Source organism: Onychostoma macrolepis, chromosome 14 (genome assembly GCF_012432095.1).
Source record: "Onychostoma macrolepis isolate SWU-2019 chromosome 14, ASM1243209v1, whole genome shotgun sequence".
Lineage (NCBI taxonomy): Eukaryota > Metazoa > Chordata > Actinopteri > Cypriniformes > Cyprinidae > Onychostoma > Onychostoma macrolepis.
The window spans coordinates 15,518,075-15,538,314 of record NC_081168.1 but is presented as its reverse complement, the minus strand read 5'-3'; the positions used below and the strand labels follow the sequence as shown (position 1 = coordinate 15,538,314).

At 36.6% G+C, this 20,240-nt stretch overlaps 3 protein-coding genes across 3 annotated transcripts; 1 reads left to right on the top strand and 2 right to left on the bottom strand.

Moving 5' to 3' along the window:
* Positions 1–197: 197 nt before the first annotated feature.
* On the bottom strand, positions 198–3,753 carry ttc9c (tetratricopeptide repeat domain 9C). Its single transcript, XM_058798827.1, has 4 exons — positions 3,608–3,753; positions 2,756–3,080; positions 1,677–1,859; positions 198–681 (listed from the first exon to the last, which is right to left on the bottom strand). Exons 1-4 carry the CDS (start codon positions 3,617–3,619, stop codon positions 533–535), a joined length of 669 nt encoding a protein of 222 aa, XP_058654810.1. The 5' UTR covers positions 3,620–3,753; the 3' UTR covers positions 198–532.
* Positions 3,754–4,491: 738 nt separating this feature from the next.
* Positions 4,492–7,926, top strand: zgc:153018 (Transmembrane protein 179-like). The gene is made up of 4 exons (XM_058798631.1): positions 4,492–5,081; positions 6,322–6,459; positions 6,663–6,741; positions 6,842–7,926. The coding sequence occupies exons 1-4, from the start codon at positions 4,759–4,761 to the stop codon at positions 7,034–7,036; spliced, it is 735 nt and encodes a 244-aa protein (XP_058654614.1). The 5' UTR covers positions 4,492–4,758; the 3' UTR covers positions 7,037–7,926.
* Positions 7,927–8,143: 217 nt separating this feature from the next.
* On the bottom strand, positions 8,144–19,012 carry sfxn5b (sideroflexin 5b). Its single transcript, XM_058798630.1, has 14 exons — positions 18,799–19,012; positions 16,459–16,527; positions 16,190–16,267; positions 16,083–16,109; positions 15,951–16,005; positions 15,118–15,143; positions 14,803–14,856; positions 14,501–14,557; positions 14,165–14,230; positions 13,867–13,957; positions 12,681–12,796; positions 12,435–12,520; positions 8,920–9,037; positions 8,144–8,734 (listed from the first exon to the last, which is right to left on the bottom strand). Exons 1-14 carry the CDS (start codon positions 18,853–18,855, stop codon positions 8,657–8,659), a joined length of 978 nt encoding a protein of 325 aa, XP_058654613.1. The 5' UTR covers positions 18,856–19,012; the 3' UTR covers positions 8,144–8,656.
* Between the last annotated feature and the right edge of the window lie 1,228 nt (positions 19,013–20,240).

Below are 20,240 nucleotides of genomic sequence, written 5' to 3'. Positions count from 1 at the left end.
CAATAGGATTACATGAGCTCTCACTTACAAAAATCTGCTGTCATAGACCTGCATTAAATGTCTTATGACAGCATTTCCATAATCATATTAGCATAATCCATTAACAATTGAACAACAGCTTTTGAGCATTCTGTTTCAAATGGAAAATAAATTATGCAGAGTGTTCTTTCAAAAATATTTATTAGGATGACTAAACAAAAGATGAGAACTTTCATCTGAAAAAAAAAAAAAATACAGATACATAACTGGAAGAAACTGAATGCAAAACAGAAGCAGCTAGACAGTGTATTAGCCATACAAGACCAGAGTACAATGCATTTAAAGTGCATTAAACTTCTCGTTCAAGCTGCCACGTTGCACCAGATTTCAGCCACGCATCCAGTCCTGCTACTGGACCTTCAGCACCAGTAAATGCCATATGTAGCAAATTATCCATGCCCTGAAGCAAAACATCCCACTTTCTTCCTGGTGACGTCAGCTCAAGCTTCATTTAACTTGATGTATGTTCCTGCTGAGTCGTGTATTTGTCCATTTAGACCAAATTCTGGGTCTTCTCCTCTGCTAACTGCTCCTCACCCTGTTTCTGCTTGCTGAACATGCCTTTGTACAGTGCCTTCTCTTTCTGATAGTCTTGGCTGAGTCTCTCCTCCACTCGCTGCAGCTGTCTCTTTACATCAGGATCTGAGAAATGGAGAACAGGACAATATGAATGCCTCGTTATTAAGCACTGACATCAACTTTGAATGCAATGTGAAACAGCAGTTCAACCGAAGGCTGCAGAGCAGAGGTGTTTGATCTTACTAACTCTTAAGAAAATGGATGCATCCACAAAATGTAATAACACAATACTGCATTACGTAACAGGCTCCCACACTTTATTCCCTTGTGAAAACTGTAGCTGAAAATCCCTGGCAGCATATTAATTAGACCAGTATTTTCCAATCTTTAACTCGGGGGATTTTTTTCATGTCATGCTTTCTGACATGAACATTTAAACGTATGCACACACACTTTTTTATTTTAGGACATGCAAACTTGTGAAGATAGGCAACAGATACACCAAAATAAGCCTGTGGAATACTGTGGAAAATTTGTTTATTAACTTATCAAATGAAAAGCCCAGTTATATTTAATGGGAACCATGTGTCTGGCTTTTTTTCAGCAAGCAGTGTTATATCAAATCATATGATTATCATCATTGCACACTTTCAATCTGCAATCATGCTGGGAATTTTCACTTATTCTGTGTGGCATTTAACCATACTTAGATGCCTGTTCACACAGGACACATTCTTGCATTTAAATATAGCCGAAGGAACAGAAGAGAATGCAGGGGTCTTGTGACATGTTTTTGAACTATTTTTAACTTGAAAAATCATGGCACGAGACACTGAAAAAAAAAATAGCTGTACAAAAGCAAATATCTGACACCCACATGGACAGAAATAATTAAAATATTACATAGAACGCAGTAAGTGAACGACCCACTGCTCTTTTGATTTTTTCTCAGCTAGACATCTGTGTTTATATCATAATAATTTGACAAACTGAATCCAGCAAAATCATTTAGTTCCCCAGGCTCAATTTGGTAACACTTAGGAGAGCTCTGACGACCCCTAGTGCAGGTTGACGAATGATCAAACAGACAAGAAAGGTGGGATGTGGTTGGTTTTTACCGTTTGGTTTCCCCCTGCTGGCCTGTGTGAGGTAATGTCGAGCAGTCTGAGCATCACCCAGCTCTAATGAGGCTACTCCAGCTCTGTAGAGGGCCTTAGTGTCACCTGACCTCCAACGGAGCACTTTCAGACTGTACTCTAACACACGGCCATAGTCCACCAGCTCTCGCTGCAGCAAACATGCTGTGAAACACACAAACAGGTAAAGAGGAGAAAGCTTTACAAACACTACCATTCAAAACTTTGTCATCAGTAAGATTTTTAGAAGAAGTCTCTTATGCTCACAAAGGCTGAATTTATTTGATCACAGTAAAACCAGTAATATTGTGAAATACTATTAAAATATCAAATAGATTTTAAAATATGATTTATTCCTGTGAAGGCAAGCTACATGTGTGATACATTTTTCTGATGAACAGACACAAAGTTAAAAAGAACAGTATTTATTAGAAATGGAAATCTTTGTAAGATCATAAATCCCTTTACTGTCACTTGAGTTTAGTGTGTCCTTGCTGAATACAAGTATACATTTCTTTAACATAAAAAAAAAACAATAAAAAAAAATGACTACAAAATTTTTAATGGTAGTGTTTAATAAAGCAAAGATCTCTTCTGCTATGGGTTATCATGAGATCAAGGACAAAGGACAAAGTTCACACAATTTTGTTTCCTATTTCTCATATGATTAACTGCTATGGTTAGAGGCTCTAATGTGGTCAATATGATGAGATGCCAGCAAAGAGTGAGAGCAAATAACAGGATCCTAGTCATGGGGGTAAGATAATGGTGAAATATATGGAAACTGTTTTGCTGAGACAGAAATGGAGGGATTTGGTTCTGAGGTTTCAAACCAATAGGAAATGGTTAAACCAAATGGTATGATAATGCATGACCAATGATGATACCTAGCCTAGCCTAACCAGTAAGAAACTACTCCTATAAACAGGCTTAAAAATGCACAGAAATTAGCTTTGGAAAAAAGTGCCTGCAAAATTATTACACTTTAGTGTTGGTTAATTCAGTACTGAAGCATTACCACCTCACACCACCACAGTTTCTTTTTTGGAAGAAATACAAACCTGCTAAATTGTTATAGCAATCTACTTGAGTGCTCCTCAGCAGGTCCTCCTGCTCCTGGCTCAGTTTAGGCACCTGAGCCCCAAAGCCTTGCAGGGCAGAGGTCACCTCAGAGTCCAGGCCACGGAGAACGAGCAAAGCACGATGATAACGTCCAATGGCAGTGCGCACATTTTTCTCCCGGTAGAATGCATTCCCCTCCGTCTTTAACCGAATTGCCTCCCGGATCTGCGACTCCAGACGGGAACCAGATGATCCTCTAGTGGCCCCCAAACATGACGATGCACCGGCCTCTGCCCCTTCGTCCCCTGCAGTAGGATCTAAAACCTGCCACAGATAACCAAAATAAGAGTTGACAACACAAAACTACTGCATTATTAGCCCTAAATATAGCCACAGCCTCTGCATGAGGAGACCAGTCTGTCCATTCATTATATGCTGGTTTTAGAAAATTAAGAAAGGTCTCCCATCCTGGCCAAGCCAAACCAGTGTATATCTGGTCTTCCAGTATGACCAGGTGAAAAGTGAAAGCAGTTTAACCAGGCTGGGAGACAAACTAACACAAGCAAACCACCTAAGGCTGTTTATCCCAACAGAACACTCACTTTCTTGTTCATTCATTAGGTGTGGAGTTGACACTTTTAAACGCTTACCAATAAATAAATAACATCAAACAAATCTAAATCTAAGTACACATAACAGAGTTCAAATCATTAAAAAAGTCTTAACTTTTTGAAACTAAAACACAACGTTAATTTCATTGAATTTGAACTGCGCTCAGCACAGCATGCAGCCTCGCTTAGCTTTTATCACATAGAAAAGCAAACAACACGTCAAGTATCTTTTTTTTTTACCTTTTCGTCCATAGCGTTTAAAGCTTTAAAAGGGTTGCAGTCTGCTTAGAAGACAGTTTAATTTATAAAATATTGTTGGGACGCTCAAGAAACAAATCTTTGACACTCTTCTTCGTGGTTGTTATGGTTGCAGCATTGCATTTGGCAATACTACCTCCTACCGGTAGAATATTAATAGCGCAAACTCATAGGAGCGATTTACATAATATACAACATCTTAGATCTACATCTCTAAAAATGAACGAACTAATGATTTAAAAAAAAAAAGACTTCACATGTAACAAAAACACACAGGAAACACACACCTACATATAAAAATAATTTAAAGAAGTATTAAAGAATTAAATTAAAATGATATAACTGTCTAAAATTATATATGTACATAATTTAAAATGTATTTTTATAATATAAACATACGAAATTAATGAAGAAACAAAAAAAAAAAAGGAAAGCACTGACATGTTTTATTGTGTTTTGGAAATGTGTCACATTTTTATTATTATTTAAATAGAGAATTGAGTCTGTTTTAACGAGAAAAAAAAAGTTAGAGAGTAGAATTTTAAAACTTCTCTTGGTGAAAAAAAAAAAAAAACTGGTGGGTGTAAAATATCTAGCACTTTTTTTTATTATTATTATAAAATGGGTCTGATTATAAATAAATAAAAAAACAGTTTCCAGTGGTAACAACAACCAGGATGACGTTTGATTTAGAGACAGTCTTTGCATGACGCATGACCCAGTTTCATCATAAAGCTGATCCACTGACCGAATTAAGCTGTAAATGGGGGTGTGGCGCTGCCTCTGTCATGGAAAAAAACAACACCCACTTTTAATGACATTTTTAATGAAATATCAATGAAATATTTAAATCAAATGAAATCAATTACAGGCATATTTGATACGAAAGACGCAGTTTATGGTGCAGCTCGAGTCGTACGTGCGCGTGACAGTCGGAGCAGCGTTGTGTAACGAGCAGCGTCCCGCCGCCGGAGGGAGGAGTCCGAGTCTCAAACACACTGTGTTGAGCTGCTGGAAAATTCCACTTAGTGTTAGTGGTTGTGGTCTACGTTTGCAGGTAAACAAACGTCGAGATTCCAGCAGGTAGGTAGGCTACACTCCTCTAGCGCCGACTGAGACTAATCTTCGGGAACATGGAGCTGGATCGGCGGCTGCTGCTGGCTCACTGCGCCGCGCACGCCCTGTCCGTTATAGCGGGGCTCCTGGTGGTCGTGCCGCTCGCTCTAAACGGATCCGCTTTCAAGGGGAGGTGCGCGCTGTTTAGTCAGGGCTTCTGGAGGACGGAGAACCTGACGCTGGGCGAGGGAGAGTCCGTGGAGGTCACTCATCTGGTGTTGCAACAATGGGGACCGTTAGCGGCGTGCCAGTTCGCCACATTTGTCGGTGTTTTCACCGTGCTGTACGGGGCTGTTCAGGGCTGGAGGAGCCTGTTCTACCTCCATCGGCGGCATGACGAGTGAGTCATGAGTTTACATCACACATGAGTTTACATTAATGCGCATTTTGAAGTATCGCATGAGAAACGAGTGATGGAAACGCCGAATTTCAAATAAAAATCCCTTTATTCGCAAAAAAGTTAATTACGGTCGCTTGAGGTGGTTTTTGACTTAAAAGGGTTAATGCGAATAATGGGAGATGGAAATGCATTTTGCGAATAAATTCCTCCAAGCGCATCAAAAAAGTCATGTGACTTTGCGCTATGAGACGGAATAACTTGACTAGCAGCGGGCTGGTCTCGTTCACAGCATAGATATGTTGTTATTGTCGTTCTGAGATGCCTGAGCAAAGTCTGTCATCAAAGTATTTCTGTATAACGTTAATTGTCTTACACGACTGTGTTCCCAAACAGCAGCATTAATCTCCGAAAGCAATAACAGCATTAATTGCGTTTTGTCTGCTCGCTCTGAGGCGCAACTAATTTTTCGTATATGAAAATTATTATATTCAGTAGCTTATTAGTGCCAGTTTACCAGGAAGTGACGATTTTGTTCTCTTTGACTCGTTGGATGGAAACGGTGCTCGTTCGCAAATGTTTTATGCGATATTCAAGATTTGCGCATAAGTTAAATTCGCAACTTTGGATGGAAACCCAGCTAATGTGACATTAAACGTAAATACCATTAAAAAATTAGAATGCTACATTCGTTTATGGTACTAATACATGCCTATGTTACTAGTATAGGCATATTTTATCAACATTAAATTAATATACATGTAAAAATGAATATGATATGAATAATCAAATGATATGAATGATATAATAATCAAATTATTGTATGTCAGCTTAACGTTTTTATAATATTTGTGCATATTAAAAATATGTAGTTTTATATTAGTACAATATAAAATATTTTATGTAATTACAGTATATAAATAGTTGATAATGTTTTAATAAACGAATATATATAGTTCAGTTTAATTTTATTTAATATTCTGTATATTAAACATTTGCATATATAAATGCAATATATTGGAATATACATATTTTTAATTGATAATTAAATATATTAAACGAATCACACATATATATGCTTTTGTTTATATTAAGGAAAAATGAATTCACATATTAATATAAATATATTTTAAACAAAATAATATACATATAAACAACACTTTAAATAGGAATTATTATATGGTTATTGGAGAGACCAACCTGCGTGATCCACTGGTATTCATTTTCCCTTCTTTTCCTGCAGCACGCTGTTCTCTGCCTTCCTCACGCTGCTGCTGAGTCTGTGTGTGCTCTTCCTCTCCGGAGGGGCCAGTGTTACTCTCACCCTGGGCCTGGTGTCCTGGTGCAACACTGTTACGGACCACAACACCAGACCCTACAGGTACACAAACCTTTAAATCTATAAGCTGATGGGGAAGATTAAGATTGTTTGTTTGTGTAGCACTTTACACAATACTTTACAGCTTTAGAGACTTGATTATGGTCCAAAAACATGCTGAATTCATATTTTTTTTCCATTACGTTTCATTGATGAATGAAATGCCTACATAGTGATGCATTTAATGATTCTCTCTGTGTCTGCAGTTGTGCTGAGTCACAGTCAGTTCCTCTATATCTGGACGTTGAGACATCCTCGTTCTACTCTGAGCTCAATTGTGCGCAGGTAAAGGAGCAATTGAAGTAGCTTGTATTTTGTTCTCAGTTTAAAAAACATGCATATTTCACATGGAAACACATTATTGTAAGTGTGTCTCTCTTTGCAGATCTCTCTGTGGTGTGTGACGGCTCTGTGGTTGGCTCACTCTATTTTGTCCTTCCTGAGGCTCTATCATTCCCACAGTCAGCAGATCAGCCGACCGTGTTTATCCAGGGAGAAGGAACTCCTCCTGGGCCAAACTCAAGTGGAGTGTCCCATTCATCATCCACATCAACACTCGCACACTCCCAGCGTTTTTTAGTAATACAGTGTTCATAGAAGTTGCACTTTGAGGTTGATCTAATGGCAGTTTTATTGATTGGAAAGACTGGTCCAAGATTAGCATAAAAGGGAATTAACTTCTAATCTAAACAGACAATCCTCACAATTCTCATGCATGTTACACCTCAGTAATCGGAATTAGCCTTGGTTTTATCTATTTGTTACTTTTTATGGATTTAAGAAGTTTTTGTCATGTAGCTTAGAGCTTAAATTGAGGTAAAATGTTTTGTGTGCACCCATTTATAACTTTGCCATAAATGTCAAAGGATTCTCAAATATATATAATGTATTGCACCATTAATACATTGCTCTTGCATATGCAAGATATCGTCTAACTTTATATGTTCAGCCATATAATGTGAACTTTAAGTGAATGGAAAGGAAAGACTAGCCTGTTGCATGTGCTCAAGTCTGACCCTTGCTTGTTTTGTACTGTGAATGTTATATGTGTACAGCGTGACCTTTTGCATAGCCAGTGGTACTGTCACTCAAACCAGACGTTCTCTTTCTAATCCGGTGAAGGTTTCGTATATGAAGCTGTTTGCGTTGATGCATGCTCCTGGTTCAAAATCCACTTTTGCTGGATATTGCATTATGTAATTTATGTGATGGAAATTCAAAATCAAGGAGAAGCTGGAAAAACATGATGGAATGTCAAGAATATTGCTCATCCTTTTTGAATCCTGAACCTTTGACCTGGAGGATTGTTGTGAAACACAACCAGTTGAACAAGAAACAGGAGGGAGATGAGAGAGAAATGTTCATTTATGGTTTGGAAATGTGATGATGCTTGTGTTCTTTACTGCTGTTTGTATCCATTATGTCCTATTTATAAGCTCTTTTTACTTGAGTAAAGGTAATAGAACATGGTGTCTTGATCTTAAGTTGGTCAACTTTGTTGTATTTTTTTTTTTACAACTTTGTTGTAAAAAACAAAATAAATATTCAAACTAAAATGGTAAAAGCAAACAGACCAAAAAGAAAAATATTTATCAAAATTATGTTATTAAACAAATTAATTAAATGTTAATAACAGACTATAAAAAAATATTAATTGTTTAAATAAACCACAATCTCAAAAACAGTACAATTTTCAAACATATATTTGTGTCAATATTGCAATATAAATAGTTTTAAAATGTTAATACTTAAGAACTAAAACTCTGTACAAGTACACATAAAAACAAGAAATAAACTTTTTTCAGGGATTTTGAAAATATTAAGTGTGACATGCAAATAAACAGTTAATTGCAATTACATTTTCATTAAAGTGCATTCACTGACCATATAATAGAACAATTTAAAATTTAAAGCTGCACCTAACTACTCTTATTATTTATAATTTGTTTGATCAACGTTAATATATAAAATTATATAATATAAGGCCTTGTTTCCCTGTCATAGTTGTCAGTAAAATGGTAAATACTGTAATTATTACTTTATCAACAGTTTCTATAAAACTGATAAATGGCTCAGCAGTTAAGGAAAGAGTTAGCTGGTTACTATTGCTCAGAATGCATTTTCCTCAATACTATTTGCACCTGTTATGCTACACGTCCTTGGCAATCTTAGACGGCTGATTAAACTTCTCTGTCTTTCATCACAGTCCCTTGTTGTAAGTCAGCACCTTGCAATCTGTTGCCATGGCAATTTCCGGCTCAAGGTGAGATGCCTCGATCTGTGAGGAGCAAAGAATGATTAGCAAGCATTCCCTGCTAAAATATTTATTATTCAGAACACACACACACACACACACACACACGAAAAGATTAATGGCAAGAGGTCGACAGACAAAATTAAACCTGCTGTGCAATTGTTTGCTGTAGAGGAATAGGGGAAGTGATGCAGGTGTTGCTGCAGTACCTCTGACATCTGTGGGAAGAGACTGATAGCCAGCGGCAAGGACAGACCAAAGACTGCCAGACATACTAAACTGTGCACAGGCAGCATCATCCTGCGATGGGCCTGCATCAGTGGAAGCCTGGCGGAGGACAGTAACAACAGACTCTCATGACTGTTTTTGTATCTATTAAACAATGTAATTATCATTTAGAGAATTAATTATAAGTAATATTATAATTTTTAATATATTACTAATGTTATATAATAATATATATATATATATATATATATATATATATATATATATATATATATATATATATATATAAACCTTATGCACCTGTATGTGTATGTATGTATGCATGTGTGTATATTGTATATATATATATATATATGTGTGTGTGTGTGTGTGTATATACACATATATATACAGTGGGTACTGAAAGTATTCAGACCCCTTAAATTTTTCACTCTGTTATATTGCAGCCATTTGCTAAAATCATTTAAGTTCATTTTTCCCTCATTAATGTACACACAGCACCCCATATTGACAGAAAAACACAGAATTGTTGACATTTTGCAGATTTATTAAAAAGAAAAACTGAAATATCACATGGTCATAAGTATTCAGACCCTTTGCTCAGTATTTAGTAGAAGCACCCTTTTGATCTAATACAGCCATGAGTCTTTTTGGGGAAGATGCAACAAGTTTTTCACACCTGGATTTGGGGATCCTCTGCCATTCCTCCTTGCAGATCCTCTCCAGTTCTGTCAGGTTGGATGGTAGCGTTGGTGGACAGCCATTTTAGGTCTCTCCAGAGATGCTCAATTGGGTTTAAGTCAGGGCTCTGGCTGGGCCATTCAAGAACAGTCACGGAGTTGTTGTGAAGCCACTCCTTCGTTATTTTAGCGGTGTGCTTAGGGTCATTGTCTTGTTGGAAGGTAAACCTTCGGCCCAGTCTGAGGTCCTGAGCACTCTGGAGAAGGTTTTCGTCCAGGATATCCCTGTACTTGACCGCATTCATCTTTCCCTCGATTGCAACCAGTCGTCCTGTCCCTGCAGCTGAAAAACACCCCCACAGCATGATGCTGCCACCACCATGCTTCACTGTTGGGACTGTATTGGACAGGTGATGAGCAGTGCCTGGTTTTCTCCACACATACCGCTTAGAATTAAGGCCTTGGTCTCATCTTGGTCTCATCAGACCAGAGAATCTTATTCAGGTGTTTTTTAGCAAACTCCATGCGGGCTTTCGTGTGTCTTGCACTGAGGAGAGGCTTCCGTCGGACCACTCTGCCATAAAGCCCCGACTAGTGGAGGGCTGCAGTGATGGTTGACTTTCTACAACTTTCTCCCATCTCCCGACTGCATCTCTGGAGCTCAGCCACAGTGATCTTTCGGTTCTTCTTTACCTCTCTCACCAAGGCACTTCTCCCCCGATAGCTCAGTTTGGCCGGATGGCCAGCTCTAGGAAGGGTTCTGGTCGTCCCAAACGTCTTCCATTTAAGGATTATGGAGGCCACTGTGCTCTTAAGAACCTTAAGTGCAGCAGACATTTTTTTGTAACCTTGGCCAGATCTGTGTAGAACCATCTCAAGGATGATCAGAAGAAATGGACAGCACCTGAGTTAAATATATGAGTGTCACAGCAAAGGGTCTGAATACTTAGGACCATGTGATATTTCAGTTTTTCTTTTTTAATAAATCTGCAAAAATGTCAACAATTCTGTGTTTTTCTGTCAATATGGGGTGCTGTGTGTACATGAATGAGGAAAAAAAAATGAACTTAAATGATTTTAGCAAATGGATGCAATATAACAAAGAGTGAAAAATTTAAGGGGGTCTGAATACTTTCCGTACCCACTGTATATACAATACAGGTGCTGGTCATATAATTAGAATATCATCAAAAAGTTGATTTATTTCACTAATTCCATTCAAAAAGTGAAACTTGTATATTATATTCATTCATTACACACAGACTGATATATTTCAAATGTTGATTTCTTTTAATTTTGATGATTAGAGCTTACAGCTCATGAAAGTCAAAAATCAGTATCTCAAAATATTAGAATATTTACATTTGAGTTTGAATAAATTATCATCCCTACAGTATAAATTCAGAGTCTCTCTTGTTCTTTGAAGTCACAATAATGGGGAAGACTGCTGACTTGGCAATGATCCAGAAGATGAACATTGACGCCCTCCACAAAGAGGGTAAGTCACAGAGGGTCATTACTGAAAGGGGTGACTGTTCACAGAGTGCTATATCAAAGCATAATAAATGCAAAGTTGACTGGAAGGAAGAAATTGGGTAGGAAAAGGTGCACAAGCAACAGGGATGACTGCAAGCTTGAGAATACAGTCAAGCAAAGCTGATTCAAACACTTGGGAGAGCTTCACAAGGAGTGAACTGAAGCTGGAGTCAGTGCATCAAGAGTCACCACGCTCAGACGTCTTCAGGAAAAGGGCTACCAAGCCACTTCTGAACCAGAAACAACGTCAGAAGCGTCTTACCTGGGCTGTGGAGAAAAAGAACTGGACTGTTGCTCAGTGGTCCAAAGTCCTCTTTTCAGATAAAAGTAAATTTTGCATTTCTTTTGGAAATCAAGGTCCCAGAGTCTGGAGGAAGCGTGAAGAGGCACAGAATCCAAGCTGCTTGAAGTCCAGTGTGAAGTTTCTGCAGTCAGTGATGATTTGGGGTGCCGTGACATTTGCTGGTGTTGGTCCATTGTGTTTTATCAAGTCCAAAGTCAACGCAGCTGTCTACCAGGAGATTTTGGAGCACTTAATGCTTCCATCTGCTGACAAGCTTTATGGAGATGCTGATTTCCTTTTCCAGCGGGACTTTAGCACCTGCCCACACTGCCAAAACCACTTCCAAGTGGTTTGCTGACCATGATATTACTGTGCTTGATTGGCCAGCCAACATGCCTGACCTGAACCACATATAGAATCTATGGGATATTTTCAAGAGAAAGATGAGAAACAGTCGATTTAACAATACAGACGAGTTGAAGGCTCAATAGTGCCTCAGCAGTGCCACAGGCTGATCGCTTCCATGCCACACCTCACTGATGCTGGAGTTTTTGCTAAACGAGCCCCCGACCAAGTATTGAGTGCATAAATCAACATACTTTAAAGAACTTGAACTTTTCTGTTTTGTAAATCCTTTTTTTGATTGATCTTAGGAAATGTTCTAATATTTTGAGATACTGGATTTTTGACTTTCATGAGCTGTAAGCTGTAATCATCAAAATTAAAACAAAAAACTTTTGAAATGTTTCACTTTACATGCAATGAATCTAAAATATATGAAAGTTTCACTTTTGGAAACAAGTAAAAAAAACAAAAAACTGTTTCAAGATATTATAATTTTTGAGATAATTTTTCTGTGTGTATATATATATATATATATATATATATATATATATATATATATATATATATATATATATATATATTAAATAACATAACTAAATATTCCCATTCAGAAATGAGTATAAATGCAAGTGAAGAAAAAGTAACTCCATACTTTTCCAAGAAAGCCATTATGATTGGTGGAAGGACAAAGATTGGCAGTGGTAGGGCTACTCGCGTTAGTGCTGTTTCTATCAGGGCCTGAAAGAGAAAAAACAAATTACTTTTGAAAATTCATATAACAGTGCAACATGGCTAGTAAGAATACAATTTTGCATTGATTTAAAAATAACACACCATTAACAAAAAACATTTAACAAATTGGCGTGGGGAGTCCCAACTGTATAACTAACATACGCACATGTTTGGCAGCTATCCGTGAGGATCCCACTACATTCCCGTTGCTGTCTAACACATCTATTCCCTCAGACAGCTCATTGTGTCTCATCAGAGCCACGTTACAGATGTTCGCACTGGCTGAGAAGTAAAACATAAACATATCTTAATGATGACCATCCATGCATATCTTAAAACATGACATCCAGTTTCTGTGAAAGGTCATTTGTTCATCAATATAAATTGCACCACATGGATAGCTGAAAAAAATAGCCTGATACAATATTCATTTGATACGTGTCTATTATTTAAAGAATTCCCAGTTGAATCTGCAATTTACTTGATTAAAGTATAGCTGTTCTAGTTGTTTTTCATAAATTTTTAAATCACAGTAATAGACCCCAACCCTTTGACAGCTTTATTTGGGGTTTTTCCAGAAAATGTTAAACTGACAGCTTTAGAAATGGATAATGTCACTTTGCACATCTCCTCCAACATATCGTCAATGGGTTTTTGCCCTCAAACTTGAAAAGATTAAATTCAAAGTCAGAATGAAACCCAATCTTTTTATAAAATCTTGAAGCCCCTTTTTAAATTACTTTAAGGAGTCAGGGTCTGGATGATTTTTCCCCTCCCTTTGTTTATTGTGATGTTTAAATATATGTATACGCAAATATTGCCGTGATTATATATTTATATGTACATGGCAATTTACTACGCTTGCACATTTTTAATTCTATTTTCTTTTCACTTTTTGTAACAATTCAATGCTTGTATTGTACCTTGGAATGTTTATTTGTTTTTTAATAATAAAAAATTTAATAACACACAGCTGTTCTAATAATCCTGGATAAATGCATCATGGTTTTTACTAAAATATCAAGCAGCACAACTGTATTTAACATCGCCTATAATAAGAAATCAGCATATAAGAATGATATCTGTTGGACCACGTGACACTAAAATACTTACATTTTTTAAAGAAACATTAAAAAGAAAACTGTTAATTAAATTGTAATGATATTTCACATATTACTATTTTGCTGTATGACTGATCAAATCAATCAATTGTGATTAAAACAAAATCTTACTGACTCCAAACGTTTGAACAGCATTTTATGTGTTATGCTTTCATACTGACAGCAGAGGGAGCTTCATGTAATGCAGCGTGTAGGACTGCTGCTGCTGAGTGCATGTGTGTAAGGACATACCTACAGCAGGGAAAGGGATAAACCTCTGTATGAACAGTCTGGTGGCAGGGTTAAATTTGCTGGATTTCTCGATAAGTACATTCAGTCCCACCTACAGTATTACAGGAGAATTTAAATGACATTTACAAGTAAAATATTACTTAAGATGTTATGGTAGTAGTATATAAGAACAATGAGGGGTATTATATTTTTCATATCAAACAATAAACATCTGGGCAAACATTTATACACAGCTCATTTACATTATAAATCACACATAAAATGAATCTCAAACAAAACTTGCTCATCACTGACTTACTGCAATAGAAACAGCGCTGGTGACGGCTCCCACATATCCCTGAATAAACTTTGAGGTTGGTGTTGGCTAAAGATAAATTGGGGGAAAAAAACAAAACAATCAACAACATCCAGGTGTAGCAAATCTACCACAGACTGCTGTGCAACGAAAAAACACTCTTGAGGTTGTGAACCACAGTCAGATGCAGAACAGACATCTGGCCCTCAGGACACATCAATGATCATTCAAATGGAATCGAGAAGAGGAAACGCTTCACTGAATGACCATCTGCAGCCGCACTGCAATAGTTAAACCTCAAAAACTCCACCTGAATTAAAAGAGCATTTCAGACTGTACCTTTGTGGCATTGCGGTTGGCGTAGTTCACACAAGCGTTGTGACTCTGGTTGAGCCACTGTAGAAGAGAAATTCTCAATCAGCCTGACAGTCACTTGAATTATTGGTTGATTATTGTTGAATTACTCTGTCAAATTATGATTTGATTTTCTATGAAGTCAGCTTCTAGTAAAAGTCAAATATATAGGAAATTGAATTAATTAGGACTACTTTAGGACTACAGTGGCTGTTGGGATACTGACGAAGCAGCGTTTAAGCTTCCTAGCACTGAGGCACTCAAATGATGGGAACAAGCCACTTTACCTGCCAGAACACAGTAGAGGCCAAAGTCTGGTTTGGAAGGAGAAGACCAACAACCTGCAAGAAAATCAACTTCTGATAACAATTTACCTAGTAAACTGGGCATACAGCAATACGCTGGTTAATAATTTACACCCATCTACAGAAACAAAGGTATATTACAATGCAGATTTCAACAGCTCTCATGCTTAGAAGATTTGGATGTGTCAACACTGGATGCATAATGATTGGCAAGGCTTCTTTCTCTCATATTTGCTCTGTCTGTGCGGTCTTTGTTTCGCACTTTGATCTTTTTTTTTTTCAAGAAAACCGACTTACGATTGGCGTTCCAAACGGCACATAGCCTGTGAAATGCATCCAGATAAAAGAAAGAGCAACAACAAATTAGAACTCAGAAATCAGAACAGAGTAAAAATAAGCACTATGGCTCTCCACGCCTCATTTGCATTTGTTTGAATATTTATTACTTTAATTTTAAACAGTGTTAGTGTGGTGCAATTCTATTATTAATTTCATGGCATGACCAAACTGCTGCACACATGCATAACTAATCACCGTTTAGGGGTGTACACATCCAGAATATTCATTTTGCTGAAGTCTTAATTCCATTTAAACAAACAAATAACAACAGAAAAGAAAATAGACTTTCTATATAATTACAATGTTTTTAAAAGAAGCCTTTTTAAAAGAAACAGCCCTTTTCTATTTGAATTTATTTAAAATATATTGTAAGATTTTTAAAATATTTTAAAATGTAATTTATTCTTATGACGGCAAAGCTGAATTTTCAGCAGGCATTACTCTAGTCTTCAGTGTCACGTGATCCTTCAGAAATCATTCTAATATGCTCATTCGTTGCTAACAAAAGAAACATTGTGATACATTTTTTTCAGGATTCTTTGATGAATCAAAACAGTTCAAAAGAACTGCATTCATTTACAATATTTTTTGTAACAATGTAAGTCTTTACTGACACATGATCAGTTGAATGTATCATTATATATATATATATATATATATATATATATATATATATATATATATATATATATATACGAAAGAATCCTGAATAATATGTATGCATTTCTGTTTGTGTGTACAGTGATCATTTTATATTATTTAAATGCTTCTAACCCTCTCTATGCTCTTACCTGACATGCGGAAAGGCATGAAGATTTTTTCACCGGTATCGGGGTGAATGATGGCCTGAAAGGATACGAGTCAGTGACTGTAATTCCAACCATCATTTAAAAGTGACAGCAAACAGTGACCAGAAGACTGACCTGCTTCACCTTCTGAGCCTCCCAGAGCTGAACACAGAACACAAGTTGTTATAAAGCACTGCACCACATATACTACACAAGCATCCATCGAAATCTCCAAGATTCACCTGGTGATCTGTAATTCCTGGAGGAAGATTCCCTTGCTTGAAATCATCCAGGAGTTTGATACATTCTTTTAAACGACTCTATAAAAATAAAACAGAAATCCAAAAGCATAATATAAAACACAACTCATCCAGAATTTTTAATTAGTTGATAAGAATAAGCATTCATTTTTTATAGATGTGACATAATTACAATATATAAAAGAAAGGAAAGATCAGAAGCAATGCAACTCACTGATTAATTTACCATAACACAGACAAGATTTCCATACCTCCGTCACAAACAAAGTGGAGGGGTCGATGATATCAGTGAAATGTCTCAACCTGCCAAGAAATGTGCTCTGAGGAAGAAAAACATTCCTTACATTATCAGCCAGAACCTAAGAAAAAACAAAGATGCAAACAGAACAACCTACTCGCAGCATGATTAAAACTTGCTGTCTTGTACCTTAAATTGTCAAGGAGCTGTTCTAATTTTAGTTTAGAGTTAGACTGAAATATTTTAGGGCTGCAATGACAGGTTGTGCAGAATGTGCTCAAAGGAGCGACGACTGCCTGCATCAACATTCCCACTGTCTCTAAAGCCCAGGCAGCAATGCAAGCGGTTTTCTGAGAGCCAACTGTTTCAGAGGCCCGATGGTTGAGCATGCCAAGGGTTTATTTGGCAAAGAACACAGTGTAAAAAAGCAGCTTCCATCAACTGCATCTAAATGATTTAATCAGGGGCAAGGCATAAAAAAAAAGCTGAAATCCATTTTACCTTACAATATATGGTGAAGAGAGCAAGAAAATCTGACTTTGCTCGTCTAATAATCCTATTTCTAGGCTACAGACACTTGCTTCAAAGCTGTTGCAGAGAGCCATGTGAGCGCATGTCTGCCGGAGAAGACTTGTTAATTATGCATGTGTTTCTGCTCCCCAGAGAATATGCAACACAGTTAGCAGAGATGGAGCAGGAAGAAAACATACACCCATACCCTTCAGATGCATCGATTTCACCTAAAAACAGCAGCAATAAAAAAACAGAACTGTATGCATTTGTCAGCTGCACTTGTGCTGGATTTTGCCATAAAACCAATTCGATTTTGATTCAGTCTTAACAGAGAATGATGATAGGCCACAGGCACAAGACTGTATATTAGCATATATATTTTGAGAAATATCTTGGACCAGCTTGTCAGCGGGGCAGTGATCTTTTGTTTGCTTGTATTCCCTGTGGACCCAAAGCAGACTCATTTGGGCAGCATATGGCATAATAATCAGATGAAACTCATGACTGCATCAAAAAGAACACTGAGCGAAGTATTTCATTTGGATGCATTCAGAGACAATATACAGTATATATGAGCAGACTAACAAAGGGAAGGCAGATTATACCTCGCCATTCTGCCCTCCAAGACAATGGTAATGTAAGGTTATTTTCAAATGAAGCACAGCAGTTATATCATCATGCTTAAGTATGCATCAATATAAGCAAAAGAGGTGTACGGAATACGACTGCAAAACTGACACAATTTTAGTAACAATCAACTACAAATGTTTACAACATTTCACAACATTAAAAAGAAATAAAATATATATTTTTAGAACATTTAGGTTTTCAGAAATAAATTTAAAATTATTACTGAATTCAAGTTATCATTAATGTAGCTACATATTAATGTACATACTGTAATTCTGTATTCACATTTTTTATTTTTTTTATTTTAAGTGTTCTTTACATTTTAAATCAGATCAAGCATGATTGTCCAGTGTTGTTTAGATCCAATATGGACATCAGAACTATCTATTGAAACATTACCATAAACAATTTTTTGACTGATTATCATTTATGAATGAACTCACGGTATAAATAAACTGGTCATATTTTTGACTCCATGGAACATAATTCGGGTCTGAACGGGTTAATTAGGATGACCGCGGTGTTTCCATGGAGGCAACAGGACTTAAATAGATGGTCATTCATTTGACCGAGACGAGCGCGAGAGATCTCACAGATAACACAATTGATGAGACAATTATTTGCATTGGTTCACCAAAAGCGGCTCTATTTCAAAATGCAAAACTTGATTAGCTGAGTTCATCCGGTGTATAAACAAATGTATTTTAGAAAGAAAAACAAATGATACAACAGGGAGAACAGACAGTTTTTCTAGCTTTTTAGAAAAAAAATTATGAACTTTGATAATGTCCCGAGAAATCACTCCGACGTAATGCAAAAATAAAAGTGACCAGTAAAATTGTATTCAACAGCTTTTAAAAATAATAATAATAAAAAAAAAATCCTGCCCCACGCATTTCCTGCTATTTGCATATAAAAAGAAAAGCTGTTGTGCATGCACCTAATGTTTTAGGGATTTCTAATATAACGGTGCTACCAAAACCTGTTTCGCTCATCACAATTGCATCGGCCAGTTATATGGCAATGAAGCAACGAGCAAAAGACACAACGCAAAAAAAAAAAATAAAATAAAAATAAAGCGTGAGAAATGGGTGACTTTCGCTGTACAGTGCTGGAGCAAAGCAAAGGTATCTACACATATGTTGTTTATCAACGCCCATCAAAGATGCCCAGACAAAGATACACTTTAACATCGCGGCAAACTCTTTACCTGCTCGTAACGCGGTTTTCCCAGCTGAAACACCGGACAAGACGCAGATTCCGCCATCTCAGCAGCGCTGGAGTGATGTTAAATAATAAAAAGGTCCATGAGACGGAATTTGTAAGAAGAGTCAACTCGGGTACGAAACTAGTGAAGCAATAGCTCGCAGGGGTTCATGGGAAGTGTAGTTTCCTGTTGAACTCAAGACAAAGCAGACAGCGCGCATTCCACAGCCATTACAATTACAGAAGTCTGAAAGATTTACATCACAATGTTTTTTCAAACTATTATTATTTTTTTTAACCCGTTAACTTCTGACAACTTTGAAGTTGAGCAAAATAATTTGCATCTAAAGGATTACCACGGTTTGCACCAAATAGACCTTGCTTTTAACCATAAAAATACACATCCAGAAAAATTAAATGAGTGACCATTATACAAATCTTGAATGGTTCAAATTAATTCTAAGAGTAATATCTCAAATAATTTTAATCATTCATGGAGACAGCATTTAAGATAAGAGCATGGTTGGTTGGCACACTGCATGTAATACAACAATAATCAATCATTCAGATCTGATGAATTAACTCCAAATATCATCCAACTGCATATATATATATATATATATATATATATATAGGAGCTGTAACCACATAGATATTGCGATGGGTATTCAGATGGATCTTTCAATGGATGATTCTTAAAATATTAAATGTGTTCCACCCCCAGTCCTAAATATGAGGATTATGTAATAAAAAAAGGTCACTGAAGGAGCAGAAAACATCTTCCCGGCAGTTAAAAATAATATCTCTTGAATCATTTAAAAATAGTCAATCTTAAATAATCACATTTAGGGGATGTGATTGTTTTTATGATTCACAATCAATTGTATCATATATGAATCATAAAAATAACCATATCAGACAAATAAATGTTGTTGAGTGATGTAAATTTTCCCTTTGTTGCTTTTAAAATAGTATAGGCTTTTAACACTGTGCCAATCAAGCCTATAGTCAGGATATAACTGCAAGTTTCAGGGAGTATTTTGGGACAATATGTTTGTTCCACCGGAGATAATTAACTAAGAATGAAAATGAGTTTCCTCTATCCCCATAGGAATTGTTAAAGAGCAAATCTGCATTACTGTGGCATATTCATGTTAAAAATGTCATCGCCATTCAACACTGAGCCCAAACAATGCAAGCAGAGACATTGTCAGTTTGAGCCTTGATTCCCACAACATTAATATTTCATGAAACCCATCTGCACAATTTGCTGCTGTTATGAATCAGCTGACTGTAACATTTTATATGTACAATTCATTATGTACTTTTTACCAATAGACTGTTTTTATGCAATATACAACATTTTGTTACCATTACAATTTAGTCTAACGTTCACAAAGTGGGCCAAGCACAACTGAAGTACAATAAATCATCTTATTAGTTCCT

What these genes read in the sequence shown, in the direction of transcription:
- ttc9c (XM_058798827.1), bottom strand. An exon ending in TTGCTATAACAATTTAGCAG is followed by an intron (nt 1,860 to 2,755) that starts GTTTGTATTTCT and finishes TGTGTTTCACAG; the next exon opens with CATGTTTGCTGCAGCGAGAG. An exon ending in CAGCAGGGGGAAACCAAACG is followed by an intron (nt 682 to 1,676) that starts GTAAAAACCAAC and finishes TCCATTTCTCAG; the next exon opens with ATCCTGATGTAAAGAGACAG.
- zgc:153018 (XM_058798631.1), top strand. Translation starts at nt 4,759, where the DNA reads ATGGAGCTGGATCGGCGGCTGCTGCTGGCTCACTGCGCCGCGCACGCC. An exon ending in CACAACACCAGACCCTACAG is followed by an intron (nt 6,460 to 6,662) that starts GTACACAAACCT and finishes CTGTGTCTGCAG; the next exon opens with TTGTGCTGAGTCACAGTCAG. An exon ending in CTGAGCTCAATTGTGCGCAG is followed by an intron (nt 6,742 to 6,841) that starts GTAAAGGAGCAA and finishes CTCTCTTTGCAG; the next exon opens with ATCTCTCTGTGGTGTGTGAC.
- sfxn5b (XM_058798630.1), bottom strand. Translation starts at nt 18,855, where the DNA reads ATGGCGGAATCTGCGTCTTGTCCGGTGTTTCAGCTGGGAAAACCGCGT. An exon ending in TATCCCTTTCCCTGCTGTAG is followed by an intron (nt 12,797 to 13,866) that starts GTATGTCCTTAC and finishes TTTACTTCTCAG; the next exon opens with CCAGTGCGAACATCTGTAAC. An exon ending in TCTTCCCACAGATGTCAGAG is followed by an intron (nt 8,735 to 8,919) that starts GTACTGCAGCAA and finishes TGCTCCTCACAG; the next exon opens with ATCGAGGCATCTCACCTTGA.